The sequence below is a fragment of the Corylus avellana genome, chromosome ca11, assembly GCF_901000735.1.
Source record: "Corylus avellana chromosome ca11, CavTom2PMs-1.0".
Classification (NCBI taxonomy): domain Eukaryota; kingdom Viridiplantae; phylum Streptophyta; class Magnoliopsida; order Fagales; family Betulaceae; genus Corylus; species Corylus avellana.
The window spans coordinates 7764793-7776429 of record NC_081551.1 but is presented as its reverse complement, the minus strand read 5'-3'; the positions used below and the strand labels follow the sequence as shown (position 1 = coordinate 7776429).

Genomic DNA, 11637 nt, shown 5'->3' with positions numbered 1-11637 from the left:
AATGTCAATTACTTAATTTGATATTATATAATCATATAGTCTCATTAAATTATATCATATGATTCATATGATTAATTATTTAAATTCTTATCATATTTACTTATAATCTTTTTTCTTTGAATTGAACTTAATATCTAATGGTAAATGGTAATGTTCAAACTCCTAAATCCTAAATTCCTAAAGTATCTAATAATGCTTTAATTAAATGGTAGACTTGTAGTTATAAGTAACATATTGTTTAATTCAATTGAATCAATTGTGATTATCATTGTACATGAATCATATGATTAACTTGTAGACTTATGACTTATGAGTTATGTCATATTATATATGTATTATTTATTATTATATAATCATATGATTTAATGATCAAGTCATCATGTGATATAATCATATCAATTATAGTGATAATATATAAATTATTAAAATTATAATGATAATACATTAATACTTAAATTATGTTTATAAGTAACACATTGGTCATTGTTTAATCCAATGTCAATTACTTAATTTGATATTATACGAATCATATCATCATTGTACATTAATAATATGATTCACTTGAAGTCTTGAATAAAGTATTTGAATTGTCATTGAATCATATGATTAACTATTGATATTATACATTTATATTATTCATATACATATGTAGACTTATATAGACTTATAGGTTTATAACATACATTGGAAATAAGTCTCTAGATATTTAATTGTTGTATTAGTATGAATTAGTATACTTATGAGTTATGTCATATTATATATGTATAATTTGTTATTATATAATCAAATGATTTAATAATCAATCTCATGTGATATAATCATATAAATTATAGTGATAATATATTAATACTCAAATTGTGATTTAATTATTTTTTTAAAAAAATTGTGATTTAATGATCAAGTGATTATATGATATAATCATATAAATTATAGTGATAATATATTAATACTCAAATTGTGATTTAATTATTTTTTAAAAAAATTGTGATTTAATGATCAAGTGATTATGTTATATGTATAAATATTTTTATAATTATAATTATAAAAATATATTATATAAAAAGGCGGTTAGCGGTTAGCGGTTACGGTTAGTAGACCCAATAACCGCTAACCGCTAACCGCTAGGCGGTTATGGCGGTTAGGCGGTTAGCGGTTAATGCGGTTAGACGGTTAGACGGTTAGGCGGTTGGCGGTTATAGCGGTTAGCGGTTAGCGGGCGGTTAAAAACCGCCCGCCTTTGCACCCCTAAGAAAAAGTGAGGCAGTAAAACACCGAAAAAGGAAAGAGAAATGACCCCCCCAAGAAATGCTACTCATGCTCCAATGAGCTCACTCCCGTATTTATTCGTGCTGATTTTCAAAGTCATTTTTATCTTAAAAAAATATATATATGGAAAAGGAAAAAACTTTACATGTGGATTCTGTGACTCTGTGAGGTGGAGGAACAAGCGCTGGAGTACAGATAAAATTCTGAATTGCAAGATGTATATATGTTTGTATTGCTACATAATTTTGAATTAATTTACATGGTGTGCACGACACCCTTATATACATCAAATATAATAGCGTGAATAAAGGAATAATTGTAACATTAAAGAGGAAAATAACGATAAATAAATAACGGTTAACGTTTCCTTTCTTTGCATTGAGTGTGAATGTTTCCTTTGAGTCTTAATTGACTGCATTGAATGCCACATTACTTGCTCTCCTTTTGTCTTCCTACATACTTTGAATCTAGACATGATTTGCTCATACGATAGAATGCAGACAGCTTATGAAGATTGGATTTCATTACACAATTAATTCCCTTAGCTATAGTTACCACCTTTTCCTCTTTCTCAGCATCAGTTATGGAAACCTTATGATGATGGATAACAAGTAGAAGGCTTGGCGCCGATGTGTTTACTGACGGGTAAAACAGGTAAACTTCAAACCTAACCTTACAACTAGGAAACAGAACTCTGCCCACTTTCCCCATACCAACCCGGTACACTCACTATTGCTCTCTAAAGATAGCTATTGCATATTAAATTAATGTTTATTTAAAAATTTAGTTGATAGAAATATGTAAATTTAATCATTTAATCAATACTTTAATACTTTCACTCAAGTATGAGCTCAAACTAAAAGTTGGAGGGACGATATTCCCTCCTCCCCTTTCCCTGGTAGCAGTGCTCGATGTCTTCTCCATGGTTTCCGTTCCTAGTGGGTGTGTTTTAGATCTAGATCTATATCTAATTCTTTCAAACTTGGATCTCTTCATCAGCCAAGACGTGTCTTTCTGGAGATGTCTACGATGTTGTGCTCCTCAGTTGCTGCTTGTGAGGATTTTTTGTTTTTTGTTTTTGTTTTGATTTTTTTTTTTTTTTATTCTTTTTGTCCTAACCATCTGGTCGAGGATGTGAATTGTCTCTTGACCTTAAGGCGGAGGAGGAGTAGATCGGTGTGGAGATTTATCTCTCACGGCCGGATTTTTAGGTTTTTTGTTGTTTTGGTTTTTGTTTTTTTGTACGTATTTGGGCTATCCACGACCTAGATCTAGTTTTCATGAAGCAGATCTATTTCTTAACTGTGGTTGTACATGGGGCAATATGCATGTACTTGTTTGTAAGAATTTATGATTGTATTTATGACTTTGTAACCTTATAGCATTTTGCTATGATTTTTCAGAACTTTATGCTCTATGCAGACTGTGTTAAAATAGTTTTATGCTCTTGATCTTTTATCAAGGAAATGATTTCCGTTCCAAAAAAAAAGTTTAAGCTCATACTCTCTTTTAATAGTTTATGCATGTATATAAAACTATATATGTCAACCGTAATTTTCTCAATTTAATTAAACGAGTTAAGCCTTTCGATCATAATTCATTAATTTTATATTAAATTTGTGTCAAATTTACCTATGGTTTTAAAAATTGTCTGCCCTAATTTAAGTACTTTATTTGCAGTAAATTCGATCAGTCTAGAAGACTTTATCGCCAGTTTTTTTTTTTTTTTTTACCGACAAAGACCTGAAGTATTTTGTCCATTTCAAATTCATAGAGCTTTTTTCCATGGTGTTCTTGCTCCCAACCCCAACTCAAATCAGAACATAGAGAGCCGCGCCGTCCTAAATCACCAAGGTCTTATGATCACGGTAATGCATGCAAATAGGCTTTCTTTTTTCAGCGACTACAAATTAAAAAAATAAATAAATGAAAATCTAATCTGGTGAATTATACATATTGTATTGCAAGCTTATTTTTTTTTTTTTTTTTGAGAGAAAACAATCTTTATTCAGAAAAAAACTGAGAAATGCGGGACAAAGCCCTACATAGATAGAGCTAATTGCTCTAAAATAACAATATCAAGAATACACTGGGGGGGTTCTTCAAGCCACACTTGGTCACTTGAGATCTTTAAAGCGTGCTGGGCCATTTCATGAGCCGCTGAATTGGCTTCTCGTTTGACATGGCGAACGTTCCATCTACGGAGGGATCCCAAAACCAATCTGGTGTCTTCTATGAGCTGCCCATACCGTAGCAAGTTTGGGTTTGGATCATTTATGGCCTTCACTACCATTAGAGAGTCCCCTTCCAAGAGAATGTCATGAATTCCAACCTCTCTGCAGAATTCCACTGCACAGAGTGCAGCAGAAGCTTCTGCTGTGACCGGTTCGTGTTCTGCCCATATGGGCTTGGCGAGGCCTGCTATCATGAAACCCTTCTCATCCCGGATCAATACACCGACTCCCATCCGCTTCTCCTTCGAGGCTATAGCTACATCCCAGTTCACCTTAAAAATTCCAGACGATGGAGGTTCCCATTTCTGCCTCCCAGCCGAGGATACAGCAGGTGCTTCTGGAGCCTTGGCGTTTACGTTGTGGAAGAGTTGAAGAGAAGTCTTGGCTTTTTCAACTACTTCATCAGGATGGGTAAAGGGTCCCCCATGAAGCACTTCGTTTCGTCTCTTCCAAATTCCCTTGGCTATCATTGCAAATAATGCTAAATCCTCCTCTGGCAGCAGCTGCACCATTTCCTCCAGAATGTTCGTAAAACATGCACCCCCGACCACCATTTTTTGTAATTTTCTGCTGCTCCCACACCAGACATCCTGTGACGAGACACAGTCCCACAAAATATGGGCCGTATTTTCTGGGCTCCTGCAGCAAAACATGCATTGGTCTTCCGGCAAGACTTTCCGCTTCTTAAGATTGGACTTTGTGGGCAGGATATTATTACAAGCCCTCCACAGAAACATTTTGGTGGAGTTTGGGATCTTCAGTTTCCATATTTTTTTCCAGATTGCTTGACCGGCACCACCAGACGAGCACTCCCCCCTCCTCCTTTCATTTCTTTCTATTTCCAAGTGGTAAGCGCTTCGAACCGAGAATTCACCGGAAGATGTCACACGCCAGATAATTTTGTCATCCCGATTAAATCGGCTTAAAGGGATATTGCAAATTACTTCCGCCTCTTCTGCGCAAAAAGTTTGAGAGATAAGGTGTTTATTCCATTGCACCGGGTTCCCCTCCAAAAGATCAGCCACCACAGTTTCAGAGTCGAAAATGTGATTGGAGGACCATGGTTTGTAGGTACTGGGCGTGGGAATCCATTTATCGCTTTTTATTCGGGCTGTTCTCCCATTGCCAATGCGTCAAATAATACCTTCTTCTAATAAATCTCGTCCCGATAAAATACTCCTCCAAGCGAAAGAGGGACGGTTACCCAATTTTGCCGAAAGAAAAGATCCCTGCTGGTAGTACTTTGCTTTAATAATTCTGGCGGATAGGCTTTCGGGGAATTGTGTGAGTCGCCAACCTTGTTTAGCAAGGAGAGCTTTGTTGAAACCAATCAAATCCCGAAATCCCAGCCCTCCTTTATCCTTAGCCCTTCCCATTTTCTCCCAGCTCATCCAGTGAATTTTCCTGTCATTCTCCTTATGACCCCACCAAAACTTCTGCATCAATTGATTAATATCCTTGCACAATTCTTTGGGAAGGAGAAAGATACTCATGCTGTAGGTGGGAATAGCTTGCACTACCGCTTTTAAAAGGACCTCTTTCCCTGCCTGTGAAAGTAATTTGGTCTTCCAATCAGAGACCCGCCGCTTCACCCGGTCTGTCAAATTTTTGAATTCGCCAATTCGGGATTTGCCCACCAACGCCGGCAGACCCAAATAAGTATCAAACCTCTGTGTTGCTGGGACGCCGACAACCGCCAAAATACGCTCCCGGTCAGTTTGGCTTGTGTTTCGGCTAAAAAAGATTGAAGTCTTGTCGTTGTTCAGTTTTTGGCCCGACGCTTGCTCATAAGCCTCCAGCACCCCTTTTAGGTAGTTCCACTCCTGTTCAGTAGCTTTGCAGAAAAGCAAACTGTCGTCAGCAAAAAACAGATGGTTTAATCTCAAACCTTTGAAAGAAGTAGGGACCCCCTTCAGTCTCCCCGTCAATGCCTCATGTGTGAGTTTTGCGCTTAGGACTTCTGCACAAAGTAAGAAAAGATATGGGGATAGTGGGTCTCCTTGTCGGATACCCCGGGTAGGCTTAAAAAAACCCACAGCTGAACCATTCACAATAACAGAGTAAGACACAGTGGTAATACATTTCATCACAAGATCAACCCATTTATTTGCAAAGCCCATTCTCCTCATCACCTTTTCAAGAAAGACCCATTCTACGCGGTCATATGCTTTGCTCATATCGAGCTTCACCGCCATATACCCCACTCTTCCACACATACGAGTGTGCATAGTGTGTAAAGTTTCATAAGCTGCCAAAATGTTATCTGAAATTAACCGACCCGGAATGAATGCCGATTGGTTACCAGAGATAATATTTGGTAGTAAAATTTTAAGACGATTTGCCATGACTTTTGAAAGAATCTTATAAACCACGTTACAAAGACTGATGGGTCTGAAATCCGACACACCTAGAGGGTGAGTCTTTTTGGGAACCAAAGCAATATGGGTATAATTGATTTCAGAATCTATAGTACCAGAATTAAAAAAATTCTTGATAGCAAAAGTTACCTCCTCACCCACTGAATCCCAATGGTCCTGGTAAAAAGCAGCAGGGAAGCCGTCTGGACCGGGTGATTTTAAAGGGGCCATTTGGTGCAGGGCTAGAGTGACCTCATCCCTCGTAACCTCACGGAGCAGCCTCCCATTCATCTCCTCCGAAATCCTGGCAGATATGACTTGTGTACATTCATCAATCTCTTTGGTTTCTGATGAGGAAAGAAGTTCCTGAAAATATTCCACAAAAGCACCTTCCACCTCAGATGGGTCTTCCCTGTAAACTCCAAATTGATCCATGATTGAATTAATCTGGTTCATCCTTCTTCTCTGTGAGGCGCTTGCATGAAAATATTTTGAATTTTTATCTCCATGGGCCAACCACGTTTCTTTTGCCCTCTGACGCCATTTTAAGTCCATTTGCGACATTAATTCCTGTGCTTTCATTTGTTGGTTGTTTATTTCTTTCACATTCCATTTTCCGTTGTCAGCTTGTAAGGATTTCACCTTTTCCAGAATTCGACTAACTTCCCCTTCAGTGGGGTCTTTGTTGATTTTCTTCCAAAGGAGAAAAGAGCTTTTACTTTGCTTTAAATTCCCCACTACATGGCCCCACCCATTATAACCTGGTTGCTTGACCCTCCAAATTTTTTTGACCACTTGTTTTACTTCTTTTTGGTTCCACGCCACCTCATAGCGAAACTTTCCTGCATTTTTCCTTCTTCTGTGGATCCGCTTTTGGAACTGGATATACACTGGGGAGTGGTCAGAGGTACATGTAGATAAAATCTCAATTCGCCTAACAGGAAAGCGATCTTGCCATTGAACGTTAGCCATTGCCCGATCCAGGCGCTCCTTTATAAATTCTCCTCCCTCTCTCTTGTTGTTCCAGGTAAATTTAGGTCCATAAAAACCTAAATCCACCAACTGACATGATTCAATAGCACTTCTGAAGTCTTCCATCTGCCTTTGGGCCTTTCTACATTTACCCCATTTTTCTGAGAGATCAACTATTTCGTTAAAATCTCCCAAGCAGAGCCAGGGTACAGGATCAAAATTGCGAAGGAGACGCAGTAGATTCCATGACTCAGGCCGCTTGCTGACCTCAGGATGGCCATAAAAACAAGTTAATTTCCAGCTTTGTTCGTTTACTTCCGTCTTCACTATAGCATTAATGTGACGTCTGCTGAAATTTTGAATTTCCACAGAAATCTCGTTCAACCAAAAGAGCGCCAATCCACCACTTCTTCCCACACTGTCAACTACAAACACACTTTGAAATCCTAGTTGGACTTTGATCAATTCCAACCGATGTGCTTGTAGTTTGGTCTCCATTAAGAAAACCAATTTGGGCTTCTTTTCCCTCACCAGCCGGCGAAGGTCTCGAACTGTCCGGAGGTTCCCAAGCCCCCGGCAGTTCCAGCTAATCATATTCATGGTTCCCAGCAGGGCTGTTCCACAGCCACTGCCGATTTTGCAATCTCTTCAGTCCCATCTCCCCACTTTCCTTTCTTTCTGCGTGACTCTTCTAAACCAGGAGTCCATTCCCCACCTTTCTTGCGTACCCGTGTTTCAGTCTTTTCCTCCTCCATTACTTTTGGCTTATTACCCATCCTTGCCCTTTTTTTCCACTTCATCACGCCCTGCTTAGGTTGGCCCTCCACGTGGACTGACATTCCACGTGCCAATTTGCATGTGACTTCTTCAATCCCTACAACGTTCACTGCTGGCCTTAACGTGTCCCCAATATCCCGAAAATCAGGAGCAACTCCCTCACTTTCGCCCATAACGGGTGGGTAGCGAGCTGGCGGGGAATCTTCAGTTATTTGCTTCTTCTTAACTCTCTCCTCCTTATTTATTCCTTTTCCAGAAAGATCTGCAACCCCCAAACTTTCTGCTCTCCTCCTTCCAAAATCATTAAGACCTTCCATAACAGAAGGTTGACTGGAATTGCCGTTGCCTTTATTAGTGACCGTTTCATTCCTTATTTCTTGCCTGGCGTTGGATGCCATAAATTCCTCCCGAAATTCACGCGAACCGTCCCCCAGATTCACGCTCTGAGAATCACCAGCTGAAAGGTTTCCTTTCTCGTTTGGGGTTTGCTCCTCCGTTCGCCGGAACCCTCGGCTGTTCCCTTCCCTGTTGCTGTCTTGTGGGTTTGACCACTTTTCCTTCCGGTGACGATCAGATTCCCAGACACGTTTCGGAGATGGCACACGCATCCAAGGTCCGTATTCCTGTTTCTGCTCATAGACCGAACTCTTCCTGGAATTTCGTTTTGGGCAACCAGTTTCATCATGGCAAATAATTCCGCATGTGAAGCAAAACATCGGAATCTTTTCGTATTGGAATACGATCAAATGCGTCTTATCGTTGATTTTGATCTTTCGACCTCTAAGCAGAGGCCTCTGCAGATTGAGCTTCACACGAACTCTTAGATATTCCCCCCACCCAACTCCATTCTCGTTTGTGTCAACCTCTTCCACCTCCCCCAACAGAGAGCCTAATCTCTCTCCCATTGCTTTTCCCATGCAACCCAAAGGCAAATCATACATCCTGACCCAGAAAGAGGCCCTGTTGAATTGTAGCTGAGTTGGTGGAGTCATGCCGTCGAACTCCAATACAGAAAACAGAATGCCCTCAAAAATCCAGGGACGCCCTTCAAGAACCCGAGTCTTATCCCATGAGTGTTCAAACTCAATTAAGAATGTGTTCCTGCCCAGAATCCGAAAGACCAAGTGGCCTGTCGGTCTCCAACCCTTCACCAGCTTGGCTCGGATTGTTTCTTTCCCTACACTTCGTTCTGACATTAGTCTGCCCACCAAGCAGTTCCGGCCCTTGTCAGAGATGTCGCCGATTTCCTCCTCCGGTACCTCCTCCACCGTGTCCTCCTCTTCCGTCAGAGTAAAGCTACCCCACTTCGAAGTCAGAACGTCCACCATTCTTGCTTCCAAGGATCTAAACCGAGTTGTCAAAACTTGAGATAAAGCCAAATCTCCAAATAGTTGCAATGCCCTCACAATCCCACGATGGATCTGAGAAAAAAATGCTTCTCCTCTAGGCACCCGAAGAGAGACCTAGAGAGAAAAAAAATAGGTGATGTATTGCAAGCTTATTACTCCGCTCAATGTTGGATGGGACTTTTGACAATCTCATCTAAAAATCAATTGGCATCAAGTAAAGAAAATTAAAACTTTTTATGGCATTCAAAATCACACCCTGCAAGGCATAAGAGCTGTTCGCATGAGCGGAGTGCTACTATTGCACCTCAACGATCATTCCATCAATATGACGCTCTGCGACTAGTCAAACCCATAACCTTGACTTTGATACCATTTGTTGGAGCAAACCTTTGACTATCTTGTATGAAAATGAATTGACATCCAGTCAAAATAGGCAAAGCCTTTGATTGGCATTCACTCTTATCTTTCATAAAGTTCAAATTCTTTATTAATACTCATAATATTCAACTCATGGTTCAAGTATAATGACTTAATAAACATTTATTAATTCTCTTAAAGCCTTTAACACCCAGACCCGGATCATCTTTTGTTCAAAAGAACTGGAGAGGAACCGGTTACTTATATTATGATGATGAAATGGTAATTTCACTTTTTGTTTGGACCATTTTACCCTCATATATATAGTTTAAGTAATTGGCTCATCATCTTTCTTTTGAATTGGAGAGAATCCTAATTCTTACTACCCACACTATCAAGGGCATAATTCAGTAATGGATGCTTCATTTACAGATAATGGTATTGATTTGCTTGTAAATTGATCCGACTCTTGTTCCATTAAAGGCTTCTGTCCCGTTCGACTATGAAGGAAATATGCTGGTTGTCGAGGAAGTGATGATGGCAAAGAAATGGATTGACTGTTAAGCATTAGAACTATGGATGCCATTGTGGGTCTTTCAGCTGGATCGTCCTGTATAGAGAGTACACCAATATGGAGACATCTGATGACTTGATCTCTTGAGTAAGAATTTCTCATATTTGGATCCAACACTTCCAATGGCGTTCCATCCGTCTAATGTTTCCAGGCCTGTACCAATTGGACAAGTAATGTGACAATATTACATGGATGTGATGATGTTTGCATTAACATAGGAAAACAAAATCAGAATATTTGGTTCATACTACTCACATAACTCAAAAGGTCTCTGTTACCATCTGATTGATAGAAAGAACTAACTTTTTTGCCACTTACAATTTCAAGAATTAAGACACCAAAACTATACACGTCAGACTTTATAGATAACTGTCTATACATAGCATATTCTGAAAGTAGTGAAACCATTTAACCACTGCAAACCAGCATCATGGACATGGCAATATTAATTGTAAGTAAGTCATGCTCACTTGCTTATGCAAACAATGCAATGCACATAACATATTTAATTAACAACATGAATCAACATATACATTCATGCTGTCATGAAGGTTAGAGTGAAAAGCATGCATCTCTAAAGTGAATTTCTAGTATATTAGATTTGCCTTTTTTAAAAAAACCTTTCCCCGTTACCTGTAGTTAATTTGTCAGTACAATAAAAAAAATTAATTAACCTATATTAATTCTAAAACCATGTTTTTAATTCTTTAAAAAAAAAAAAAAATCATTTTAGTTGCAAAAATGGGCGAACATTAAAAACTTACTATGTGCCAACAACTCTACTAGTGTTTCCTTGAGTTTGATCAACTTCAAAAATCTTTGCCATACCAAAATCTGAAATTTTTGCATTCATATCTCCGTCTAACAAAACGTTACTGGCTTTAAGATCATAATGTATAATTCTAAGTCGAGAATCTTCATGAAGATAAAGAAACCTTTGAACGATCCCTCCAATAATATTATAATAGCTTGACCAATCTAGTTGTCTTTGACGTCCAGGTACTGTATATTCATCAAAACTCAATATTCAGGTTAGAATAATCAACTCAAGTAAGATATAAATATTGAACTTATTCATCGAATTGAAAAGTAAAATTCAAATGAACTATTTATCTCTTGTTAGTTCAACTACACTTAATAAATTTGTTAATAGTTAGTTAAGCAAATGGCATCCGATTTACTTGGGGGAAAGAAAAAATCAAATTGTAAGCTGAACCTTTCTTAAATGTATTGTCAAATCCTTGCATTTCATATGACACACAAGAAATTAGACATATGTTCTTAAGGGACAAACCATATAAAAAGTAGTCAAGGCTTTTGTTGGGCACAAATTCGTAGACAACTATCTTTTCTTCTCCTTGTAAGCAAAATCCCAATAGCCTTACAAGATTTCTATGTTGAAGCTTGGCTACCAATATAACTTCAGTTTTAAATTCTTCTTTTCCTTGTCCAGAAGTTCTTGACAGCCTCTTTACAACTATTTCTTGTCCATTAGGAAGTATACCCTAAAAATGTATATCAACTAGTCATTAATTATAACAATTTGCCATTTAAAGTTCATATAGTCCAAACATCAAATTGCAAGAAAAATGTCAGATTTAATTTTGATGCAAAAAATTATATTTCTGTGTACTTAAATAAGTAGAATCCTTACAATTTTTTATTTTTTAAAAAAAACAACAACTACGCAACAATGAAAAGGAATCTTGTGCCTTGTAAACGACGCCGAATCCTCCTTCACCAAGCTTATT

General features: G+C 38.4%; 1 protein-coding gene across 1 annotated transcript in view; it reads right to left on the bottom strand.

Moving 5' to 3' along the window:
* Positions 1-10649: 10649 nt before the first annotated feature.
* LOC132164993 (cysteine-rich receptor-like protein kinase 34) overlaps positions 10650-11637 on the bottom strand; it is a 1302-nt gene continuing 314 nt past the window's right edge. Inside the window, exons 2-4 of the mRNA XM_059575508.1 lie at positions 11599-11631; positions 11181-11391; positions 10650-10888 (exon numbers count right to left, since the gene is read on the bottom strand). Of these exons, the coding sequence (XP_059431491.1) occupies positions 10650-10888; positions 11181-11391; positions 11599-11631 (483 nt within the window). The remainder of the gene's footprint in view (positions 10889-11180; positions 11392-11598; positions 11632-11637) is intronic.